Source organism: Epargyreus clarus, unplaced genomic scaffold (genome assembly GCF_041222505.1).
Source record: "Epargyreus clarus isolate Ecla_fem2 unplaced genomic scaffold, WU_Ecla_fem_2.2 ptg000018l, whole genome shotgun sequence".
NCBI classification, from domain to species: domain Eukaryota; kingdom Metazoa; phylum Arthropoda; class Insecta; order Lepidoptera; family Hesperiidae; genus Epargyreus; species Epargyreus clarus.
Window position 1 is genome coordinate 2,408,884 of NW_027332226.1, and position 12,683 is coordinate 2,421,566.

The window sequence follows — 12,683 nt, forward strand, 5'->3', positions numbered from 1 at the left end:
GTTTACTGGTGAACTGTATTTTTTTGTTTTGTAATGCTTATGTAGTAACACTCGTAGTTAATGTGCCTTACAGAGATATTTTAGTTTTCGAAGTTAGCCTGAACGGCTACATGGATTTCAACATATGAGGTGTTGTTGAGGTGAAATGAATGCATTTAAAATGGAAAAGGCTATATTATTTTTAAACAGTGGGTAACTTTTATAACAATTTTATAATTTGAATGTAGTTACTTATTAGGAATACATTATTTTAATCTTATATATAAAATTCTCCTGTCACAATGTTAGTTACCGTACTCCTCCGAAACGGCTTTAGTGATAAGGGTTGTTACCCTTAACATTTTTTTTTATTTATATGGCAACACAACGTTTCCCGGGTCAGCTGGTAAGGAATAAAATATTATTATCGGTAAACGCTCTGTGAATGTGAGAGAAAACAAAGTGTAGAAATCTGCATGCCTATAGTTCTTCATTAAGTTCTCAAATATATGTGAAGTCCACCAACTCTAATAATAACAAAAAAACAATAGATAGGTACAGCTTAAACCTGTAGATCTAGATTGTATAATGATAATATTTCTTACAGGACTTTTGTACTTAACATTGAGTACTAAGGAAGGGCTTCTAAAAGTAAATCTGCTAATTGGATAAATAGACAATTACAGTAATCCCCACTTATTCTACGTCGTTCATAAATACAATATAATCGACATAACAATCCCTTTGTGTCTGACCAATTATTTCCATAGACGATTCACTATACGCGTGTCGTGTAGGTATGTACATGAGTCTGTCTGGCAAATTTCGGCGCGTCGATGTAGATTGTAGATTTAAACCTACGGCAATATAATAAAGGGAGTCTGGCGCGTACATAGCTCTACCTTGTATAGGGTAAGGGTACAGTTCTTTGATAGTCTGATTGGATATTCGATGTTTGTTAATTATAACGGCGTTTTGGTTTTATCTTCATTACCTATCTAAGTACAATTAAGTAAATATGGGTACAGGCACAGATTTACATTCTACGTATTATTTGGGCATTTCAGTAATTAGTGCATTGAAAAGAAAAATACATAATGAATTTATTACGGCGTCCTTAAATCAAAATGGATTAAACATTTTATACTGTATAACAGAATATAAATAAACTCTTTTCAAAAGAATAGTTTGTGATTATTAAATATTTCTTATTTAGTAAGATATTCGCAATAATAACGTATTATATAAAGATTTTATCCGACTACCTATTCAAATTATAGCCTTTTAAATGTAAGAGATAGATTATCAATAACGGGCTTTACTTCAATCTACTAATCAATTCCTTTCCGTAAGATCCTTAAAGATACAATACATTTTTTTTTCACCAGGCTACCTTCTCACAAAGGTGGAAGGTAAGGTCGGATCGCCGGAGACCCCCCTCTCAGATCTTGGCCTGATCTCGTACCGGTCGTACTGGAAGGAGGCCTTGCTCAAGCGGCTGTGTTCCGCACCGGGACCAACGCTCTGCATCCGGGACCTCAGCAAGGACCTGGCGATCGCGTCCTCGGACATCGTGTCCACGTTGCAGGAGCGGGGGCTCATGAAGTACTGGAAGGGCAAGCATATAGTGTTAAAAAAGCAGGTTAGTTGTGTTTACGCAAGGCTTTTTATTGTGGTGGTATATTTTGCTTTTTTCAATTATTGTTTTTTTTTCGAGATATTTAATATCCTTATTTAATATTTTGGAAAACTTATAACTGAACTAACTTGATACGAGTAGTTAGGTAATTCGGATTCAATTGTATGTTCATTATTATGGCGATACTAAAGTCGCGTATGTAGCTCGTATCATATTCATATATGTGATATTCTTACCAACGAATATTACATATATTAGCACTTGTCTACTAAGATAAGATAATACTAAGTGCTTATTTTATGAAAACGACAAAAATATATTTGAGAAGTGTTTGAGTTATATGATCCGACCTTACAACTCAGCCGCTCGTGAGTCATAATTTTCTTGAAGCAATTTTAGATGGTACGACTACGACACGACGTTTTCTCATCGTAATTTATTTAAGGGAGTATCAATATATAATGTTGCACAAACTATAATTTTAGCTCTACGTTAATATTTGTTCCACATTGGTTTTATTGATAGATACAAAAAATAAAAATATTCGATTGTATTACTTAATGAAAAGAAATAACAGTGACGTCACAAAATTTATGATATTTAATGTGCTACACCGGATCACGTACTATAGATACTTTATTACGCTATCTTATGTTTTGAAGAAAACGTGTAGTCTTCTAGTAAACAAGGACGTATGGAACGACGTCACACGTTTATAGGCCCGTTCTCTTGGCCCTTATAGCGGTTTTCTTATCGCGCTTGTTTACACGCACGTCCCATGTACACGCGTGTCAATTGAATCCTGTCACGTATGAGTTACCAAAGAGACTGCAGCGAGTTACTACATGTGTATAGTCCACGCCAAATTGTTGGTATGCTTTGAATATAGAAATGAGTCGCGACGGCATGGCAAATTGTATGAATACACCTGTACCCTTACCATGAGTTTTTACGTTTTGACAAATATGACTGTTTGTTTACGTGTTGGCCCATACAATTTCCAAATTCTGACACAATTCGCTAGGGGCGCTGATTGGAAATCGTATGGGCAAATACGTAAACAAATACCAAAACAGTCATATTTGTCAAAACGTAAAAACTCGTGGTAAGGGTACTGCTCGCAACAACTTCAGAGCGGACTAGCAGTTTGGGGCGGATTATACCATTGTGAAGTGTAACCGAGCGTGATATGAGCAGTGTCGTAACTCGGTGCGGTGTAACAGGAGGTGCTGGAGGAGGCGATGCGTCGCGCGGAGCGTGCGCGCTGCGTGGAGGCGGCGTGCCTGCGGTGGTGGGGCGGGGCGGCGCGCTGACGCCGCGCGCGCGCCGCCCGCGCCGTCCGCCGCGCGCGCGCCCGCCGGCCCTCCAGCGCGGCGGCGCGCGCGCTGCTCTAGCGCGCCGCGGCGCACCCGCACACACGGTACCTGCATCTATACAGGTGCGTATTCGTAATTACGCGTTTATGACCTCGTTTTATAAGATCTTCACTATGATACTAGAGATTATAATTAAGGGAAAAAGCTTAACAGATTTAAAAAAAAATGATAGAATCGGTATTGTAATGGACATGAATTTTATGGGGTTTTAAATTACGGTCCAATGTCAAACAATTACCAGAATATGTATCACAGATCACTAAATATTTTTAACACCATTTTTATTCGAATCATAGTTGAAATATTCTAGTTACATAGATAAATAGATTGATTTTATATGTATATTTATAAAAATAAAACTATCACATATACATATACATAATCACACACAATAAAAACTTTTGACCCGAAACTTTATTTATTATTTATTTTTGTCAAAGTTTTAAACATAACTCCAGATTAACAATTTTAACAATATTGTTTTCTTATTTTTTACATTTTCGACTAATCAGTAAATTTAACAATATACTAATTAATTTTTCACCCCTTCTTAAACATAACACATTTCTTCCATTGATCGTCACAAACATATCAAATCAGCAAAGCATAACGTGACTCCCCGCTCAGGTACATCGCGCACCGCGTGTACCCCCGCGCGGCGCGCTCCGCCAACCGCTGGGTGTTCCCCGCGCGGTCCAGCTGTTCCAGCGACTCCGACTGCCCGCGTTGCAGGTCCAATGGTTAATCACGTCCTATTGGCAACAAGGATGTGGCTGTTGGACCAAATGGGTGGCAATGAGAGCATAAAGCACAAGTGTAGATAATTTCAGCAGAGAAAAACAACAATGATAGCTTCAATTGAAAATGCGAAAATGCTTGACGAAATACAAAGATGTATAAAAGAAACTCAAAGATAGAATTATGGAAATGAAAAGTCAATTCAATATTATCTAAATAATATAGGTGGAACGAAAAAAAAAATGGAAGAATACATCGCAATTTCAAGTCTACAAGTGCTAAAGTGAACGGCTGGATATCCCAACGGTATGGACGTCTCCCCTGTAAATATGTGTCCAGTGATATTTGATAAGTTTAGTTTAAAAGACCCGAGTGGTACGATCTGTGTTGTGGAGACACAACTGGCGGCAACAGTGGTGACCACGCTTTGGACAATGGGCGTCATAGTTTTAAGATAAGTTAGTAAAGGCTAGTGTAAATACAGGATAAGTTTTATGAACTTTTAAACGATTTATCGATGGCGATAGATTCGTTCTTTCGAAATAGTCAATTATTCTGGCTGTGAAGCCTGAATAGCGTAAAGCTGAAATTCGCAAAGTTGACAAGTACCGTCAGGTTACTAAGCAATGTTTGTTAAGAAACTCTTGTACATACAGCTTAGGTATGGAATTTAATATCCAACATCATCTTTTAATAATATTTTGACAAGATTTTTTACTAAAATATAATTTGCCATTAAATACGTAATATAGAGAGATTTCTTTACGAAAGTAATTTTAAATTAATTGATACAATTGAAATACATTTTTACATGTTGAATTGAATGACTTATTTGCAATTTATACGTCTGTTGTGTTATTTTAATTCAATTATTATATCTATGTTTTATTGAACAGTGATGCAATTTATGAAAAATATTTTATCAGAATACACATAAATATATTTGTAAATGAAATGTAAAAATATTTTGTTATGTTAACAATATTTTAATAATTTATTATGTTATATGATATTTTAATAAGATTATTATGTATTATAACTATTATTTTATTTGAAAGTGACTATATTTTCCCTTAGTATTTACCTAATGATTTATTTTTATTTTTTGACTAATTGGTAACGTTTGTAAATATAGAATGACATGACAATCAATGAATAAAAATTTAAAAATATGTAGATTTAAGTAGCGTATAGTCGTATCGTATTACATCGGTGATGGGTTGCTTCCAACTTGACTTATGATATTTGTAAATATTTTCAGAATACAAAACAAATAATTTTATAAAATATTAGGGTTTCTTGTAATAAGTAATTCAAAATATCTAATCTAAAAAAAGGTTTGGATCCCAACACCAATAAATTTATAAAACCGATTATCGAATCGATAAAGTCGTGTCGTAGATTGTAAAAGTATTAGATAACTTGGTTATGAATCTAGTAAAGAGGTAGTAATTACTACGAAATATTGAACTCATTTAGTATTTATGAATAAGTAATACTTGTAATTCGTTTTGTGGTCGTCCTAGATTAAGTATTGGCGAATAGTGATATAGGTTATGGCAATTTAAGTGCTGGCTTGGGTTCTCACAAGTGAGTTTGGGAGCAAATCTAGGTATACCATATGCGCAGTTTTATATAGATGAATAAGTCCTCATGCTTAGCGCACCCATACTAAGAGTCTCCCCATACATATTGACGCGAAATCGCTTGTGCCCATCATGACGTTGGCATCGTTTACGGAATATATACTTTACGGTATAACTTCCACACACTTATATAAAATGAAAATGCATGATTTTGTTATGGGATATCTCTGTATTTTTTATTATTATTATTATTATTACAAGCTTTCATTTAACTGGCCTTGTTTATTCATATGTATGTGAGAGCCAAATAATGCTACTGAATTTTAAACAAGTTAACCCCAAATGATTGGGCTTAAATTTTATATACACTTTTGGTTTTGGTTTGCTTTTGGTGGGGAATGAATTTATTCTTAATCCAATATGGGTAACGCCCCAGGATGACAGTCCAATTACTTTTATATATCACCATGAAATGGGTATTAAATGAAAAGATTATTTGGGAAAATCCGAAAACAATGTACTAAAAGCTTGTTTATGAAAACATTTTTTTTCCCGTTTTTAACTATTTAACCCAATACAGAATATTGTAGGTAGTTTTATCTGACGGCGATTCCGTGTCGATAAGTGTGTGGAGACCCTAACGGAATGTGAGGGTTATTGGAGCATGACTTACCACCCTGCTCCACTGCGAGCTGTTAGTGCTACTGGCGTGTGAGGATGTAATAACTCCAGCACACAGTACAGGCATCAATACAGGATAAGTGACGATTTATAATAGATACGGTATAGAAATAAAATGTTATAGCCTAATAATGGAAATTAAGATTTTTGAATTTTATTTACATGCATAAAATGTACATAATTGTTTGTTCTAATATATTTTACAATCGCGAGAACGTAAATTGTATTTTTATAATTTTCAATAAATTTGTACGCGCTTAATAATAATAGTTAATAAAAAAGGTCAATCAGTCTCTGTACAAATTCGTGTTTTGAAAGTACATGTTCTGTAAATATTTAGTTTAAGAGAAGACTTAATGATGTTGTATAGAGGTTTATTGTAATTCCTAGCGGTAAAATAGGTATAAAAATTAATAATAAAATTTGTAGTTGAATTTTTCGTATAAAATGAAGATTTCAGTACTTACTTCCAATTAATTACCTCATTTTATACGATAAATGATCTAAAATCATGATATTTCAGAAAAAAATGATATATTTTCTCACTTGTTTCCATGTTGTAATGTTTTCAGTTAATGCACTTCTTTTTAATTAATTGAGCTTGTTTTTTTATTTATGACAAACGATTTTATTGATATTATTTGAAGCTCATTTTAAATGTTGAATAGATAAGTGCTTTACATATAAAGCCCAAGATGGCCCATGTCGTGGGTACCACAGGCAACAGATAGTTAAATAAATTCTTTAAATTTTCTGCTGACAAGGAATACAAAATAAAAGGGTTAAACCTAGCTTCGTTACGGGGGTGAGTTCAATAGTATGAGCGTAATCGAAGAGTCTCTGAAATGTTCTCATCCTATGCTAAGTGGAGGGGATGGGCCGAAATAAATATTAACTATATGACATTTTTCAGTGAAAAACAAACCCGCTTATATCTGCGCCCATGTAATAAACTCCACTTAAAAGATATCAATTGTATTTAAAAAGAAATAAGACGCTTCAAAACCGAAAGCTCGAGCATTCGTATTATATTTGCGATCAAATGTTATTTATAAATTAAGACTGCAGTCGACAACACAGATTTTGAATATGTCGTATGTACTAAAAGTCATTAAACTTCAAAAGTAGGTAAGTTAGCAATGTAAATGGATTCTTATGATGATCGAGATAGTTGAATGTTTTATAAATGATTTTTATCGAAACATGTTTTTGACTCTAACTTTAGTACACGTAACAGAGAGTACAAATCTATAGACTGTACTGTTATGTAGTAATAATGTATTATATATTGATATTAGTAAATATTGCTATAGGTAATGTATATTGTTATACACAATTGTTTATTATTTTTATAACTAGTGTTTATGTTTGTGTATAAAAATAATTGCATATGAAATGAAAGGTAATCAATTTAAGATGTGCTAATAATTATGTACTACATAATTAAAATATCAAAAACCCGACTGCAAAAGCAATCAAACTCTTATGAACAACTATGTTATTTATAAGTCGGGAGCAAACATGTCCCATTTTTACGCTGACTTTATGCGATACAAAATGAAATACAATAATTTAATATTCAGCAAACAATACTTGAGCCCTTTTAAATGTCCTATGATAATTTAAATTGGGAAAGTCAGTGCATTATAAATATTTTCGATTATAGGTTTTGTAAGATTCCACCACAAACGAAGAAAAATATTTGTAACATAACGTAATTTATCTGTCTTTATTATGCATTCTTCTAATTGTTTAGTGCGCTCTATAGATTTTACTCTCAAGCTGTTAACTAGATTTGAGCTAAAGGGAACATTTAGTGAGCGTTAATCAAAATTTAACTTTGAATTAATCGTGGTCGTGTCGTTGTCGTAAGCAACGAATGTTCTCTTTTTCTTTCAACTAGGAATTTGTTATGGCGTATGTCCATTGCAGAACTTCAGTCCTGTAGTAGCGTGTATGTCGTTGGCTTATTTGAAATAATGTATGACATATTTCAATGTAAAGTGTAATCGAAAATGGCGATATTTTTGTTCGCCTCGCTTGTTTTTTATAACGAGTGGATATATACTTTATATTGATACATGTTATGTGTATACTTTATTATTTTTTTTATTATCATATTTTTATGTTACAAAGTAATATACCTATGGGCTATCTAAATTCCTCGCCCGTGGATATCTGTAATTACTTTATTCGATTAAAAAAGTATTCAAATAAATGTTAAATATTAGTATGCTTTCAAATCAGATCACAGCAGGCTGTTATAAGGCAAAATTTGCTGTTATAATGTTATTATGAGGAATTCTACTGCCATTATTGTTTTTTATTTTTTTATTTTGACAATTAAAATACCGTTTAATATTTATTAACAATTTAATTTAATATGCCTTCGGCATACATGCTATGTACATCTTGCATGATGTATGATCTTGTATATACGATCTTTATTAGTAAAATGAAATTAGATAAATTAATTGTACGAAATAAAATTTTAAATTTTTACTCACATTTTTACTTTTATTTTTCCTCCCACAAATCTTATAAAAATAGTTATATGAAGTAGTCACTGCATCTATCTATTTATACGTAAAATTGGATACTGACACATAGTTACATTATGTAATTGACCCCGAAGGTCCTACCTAAAGTCAGACATTTTGTCATAGATTTCTAGAGAACCATTGGTAAGTAAGTTATAATACCTCGAGTAAGTATTTCTCCCTTATCACATCCTTAGAACCAGAACACAGCAGCGCAAGATTTTCCTGTTATAGGTAAGGCCGAAATACGTTTGACGGCAAAAAAAATCTATGGTTAAAAAAATCAAAAGATTTTAAAATTGATACTTCAATTTATTGTATAGTCCGCGTAAAACTACTAGTCAGTTATGAATATAGAAATAAATCGCGTAGCCATAGCAAACTACACATGCTCGTAACAACTTCAGAGTGGACTAGCAGTTTGGCGCGGACTATACCAGCAAATGAAAGAAAACTTGTACTGTGGTCCACTTTTTCTACAGCATTGAGTGTCTGATGGCAATATAGACAGTAGGTTATACTAACAAAAACACATTTGCATACACTAAGCAGTCGTTACCATTCTTATGCAGATATTGCGTGGTTATCAATTCAACCGCTCACTGGTTAGTTCAAATGAAGTATGTATTACTCGACTACACCAGTTAGATCGTTCAAGTTTTCAACTTACACTTTATTGTTATGTGTAAAAATAAACAACAATGACTTCTTAAATACTATGAAGAGAGTTTCTGTGCAGCGGATCAGCTGATGTCAGCCATACATGTTTCAGTAAATTAATTGTATTTTTTAGCTAACCTTATAGCAATTTATTTATTGTAGTGAGTGGTCATCTGAATCACGAATACATTGCCACTCCTGAGGTCTAAGATCAAGCCGCATATTATTACGTAAGTGTTTTACGTTAGAAATAGCTGCGGCGGTGGCTGTACAAATGTACAATTGTACATCCTGGTTGAAATATGTACCTACTGATTCTACTACTGCATTAAAATTATGTTAATATATTTAACATATGATATATACACACTATTTGATTACTTTTGTTAAATTTTAACTATAAATTTCACTCAATTCTGTAATAGCTGTAATAAAAATATATTTCTTAAGATCTCTTTATCCGTAGTACCAAATGTACCAATTGTCAAGTAGTCGTGTTATACCATACAACAATCGACACAATTCTGAATCTAAGCAATATATCATAACGTTATTGTACCGAGTAATAAATGTTACAACGGATCCATTTCACGGAATTAATAAATTCTAATATTGTTCATCAAATTCAAAATTAATTATTCTATAGTCGAGATATACCTAGAAGTTTCGTTGGCAATTGCCATGTGTATTTGAATACTTTAAAATTAATGAACAAAATTACTATTTTATGGATAGGCGTCGCTCCGGCGGATTGAGGGCCCTCGTTCTAAGGGGTCCCAAACAGATCTGAAATACGTATATAGCAAATAAGTCAATGATACATTTGTAATTTTGTTGATGGGGCCTCATTCCAGTCCGGGCCTCCGACGCCTCCTCAGTCCGCCATTGAGTCTTCGTTAACCCGTTCCACTGACCATGGGTCCCGCTAAGTGTGAGAGGTTTAGGCCGTAGTCCTTCGTGATGCCAAAGATCGAATTGGTAGACAGATCAGACATCTTGTATTATTTATCATTATCTATTATCGAGACAAAATATAAAATTAAAATTTGTTCGACTTGCGGAGGCACTACCATACCTCCAGATTACTGTGATAACGAAGCTTTGTATTACTCCTTTCTCTCTTATTTTAAATTCTATATTTATATAGATAGACTATAAAGTTTATATCAAAACTTGTTCTTTTGTCTTTTATGAGCACTTTGTAGTCATGAGCAATGTGGGCATACTTATTATGGATGTTTAAACCAACGGTGGTAGTATAACGAAAATAAAATCTTGTAACTCTTGTAGATAAACCTATTTAAGTTTTATTTCAAGAATAGTTATATAAGTTGTTATTATAAGTAGTCACGTTTTGGTAGGCCGACAATAAGGCACCCAATTTACGGATTATTTGTACTGGCATCTTTGTATTGGCAATCTGTAGGGCTGAGCCGAAACAAGTGTGCCAATCGTATTATCATACGATTACACCAGCAAAAGAGTTGCCATTGACGTCATCGGCGACTTTCACAGGACTTGTCCAATACACTGGTGCTCAAAGTATTTCATGAGCCAATATTTGTTATTGATAAATTAAAGAAACAAAATGAAATAAATCTTTTTATATGTCATATTTATCGTGACGTAATGAAGAAAAAGGGAGAAAAGGAATAACTACTTAGAGTACCTATCTTACTAAACATAGACATGCTTGCGCCATAAATAGAGTAGTTTTCCCTTTTTGTACATTTAAATAAATACCATCGTCAATAATCTATATTTATTTTGCAATTAATAATTATAATACCAGCTAAAGGTATTTAATCAATTAAAATCAAAATAAGTTACTTGAAATCGGGACCTCTTCTTCCTTAACATTTCGTTTCTCTTAATATTTATGAAATAAAATTACATCATGTTTTTACCGATTGACAACTATCAATTAACATAGTCGTTAGAGTCACCTTATTAATTTTGAAAAAAAATAGTGCTCCTTACAAGAACATTGCGCAAATAAAATACTTTAAAAAAGATATAGAACAATATACATAGATTTCTCTGAATACGTTTTTTTCGTCGTCCCATTTCTAAGAAACCACTACTGAGCAAGTCATTTGAATTAGATACATAATAATTATAGTAATTGACACTATTGATAATACTGCCTAAATCAGTACAGTTCAACAATCTAGACACATATTACAAAACAGGAGACAACCCTACTCAGCATGGTAACAAACAACCATCTGACCTAAGCACAGGTTGAGAACCTCAGTGGCACATGGCGTAGAGACAAAGAACGGGTTGCTACACGTGCACGATGAATGTGATAGCGTCAAATGAACTGCTCCATTTCTTAATTGATTTTTTCCTTTGGCTCTTTTAAAATATCTTTTGAATTGCGTGGGTCGATCTGGTTTGCAGGCGTAGGCGTTTTTGATGCTATTTTGGTACCTATTCGTTTGTGTTTGGAGACATTATTGTTAGTGATAATACACTCTACAAGCTTATGTGCTAAAATTAGATTGAAAGGCTTAAGAACAAAGAAGTTGTTTTGAATCATCTTGCCGCCCATGGACATCTATAATCAACACCAGATAGGATTAAATTCCTACCTGAGGTTAGCTGACTGCGTTGGTATCCCGGAGGACTCGATACGCCTCATATAAGATCTCGTACCGTACCTTCAAACCAGAACACAGCAACGGTTAACCCTCGTGTTATAATGCAGAACAGAATAATAGAGAGAATAACAGTGGTCCTTTGGAAAAAACGTATGGCTTTACGACCGACATTTTATAGGGACAAATGTACCACGATATAGCACTAAATATTTCGTCCCAGCATTTTGTACTGAGGGACAATTTCCCTTGATTAGTAGGTACCGGGACATTGTCCTCTAATGAATACGGCTTTATGTTAGTACCGAGCTACCGAGTTAGTCATGTGCCGGTGGTAGAAACAATACGATGATGCAAGAGTTACTGAACTCGCAATAAGGTGATAAGGAAATCTATTATGAAAACCACTAACACTAAAATGAGATTAGCAAGTAATCGAATGTACTGTTTAATTAACTTTTGGCGTACATGTAGGTATGAGTGGAGATATAAACTACAGAATTTAATCACTTACAACCTGTAAGTGCGTGATTATTTAGAATTGTATGTTTTATTTTTTTCTATGTGGTCTTTACCATATACATTCTGGAAATCTGTACATCACTTCAAATAGGGTTGGTATCTATCTCAAATCGATCGCAGTCGACGTAGAAAGGTGTTTGTTTGTTTTTGTAGCAGCCATCGTTATAAATACATAATCTGTAAAAAAATCAAGTGTCTGTCTATTATGGTTCAAGATGTAGAGCCCTGTAACAGAGGATTTACAGCAGAGGCTTATGCCCCTATCGGGCTCTGCCCTGGGAGAGCACATTTCGCTCTTCCCACACCATCTGGTGTTCACGACGGTATGCGACCACACATACCGCCGTCCTTCCCGGGGT

General features: G+C 33.8%; 1 protein-coding gene across 1 annotated transcript in view; it reads left to right on the forward strand.

Moving 5' to 3' along the window:
* Positions 1-2,931, forward strand: part of chm (lysine acetyltransferase chameau) — a 40,217-nt gene extending 37,286 nt beyond the window's left edge. The window contains exons 10-11 of the mRNA XM_073082722.1: positions 1,368-1,621; positions 2,842-2,931. Coding sequence (XP_072938823.1) covers positions 1,368-1,621; positions 2,842-2,931 — 344 coding nt within the window. The remainder of the gene's footprint in view (positions 1-1,367; positions 1,622-2,841) is intronic.
* The last annotated feature ends 9,752 nt before the right edge of the window (positions 2,932-12,683 follow it).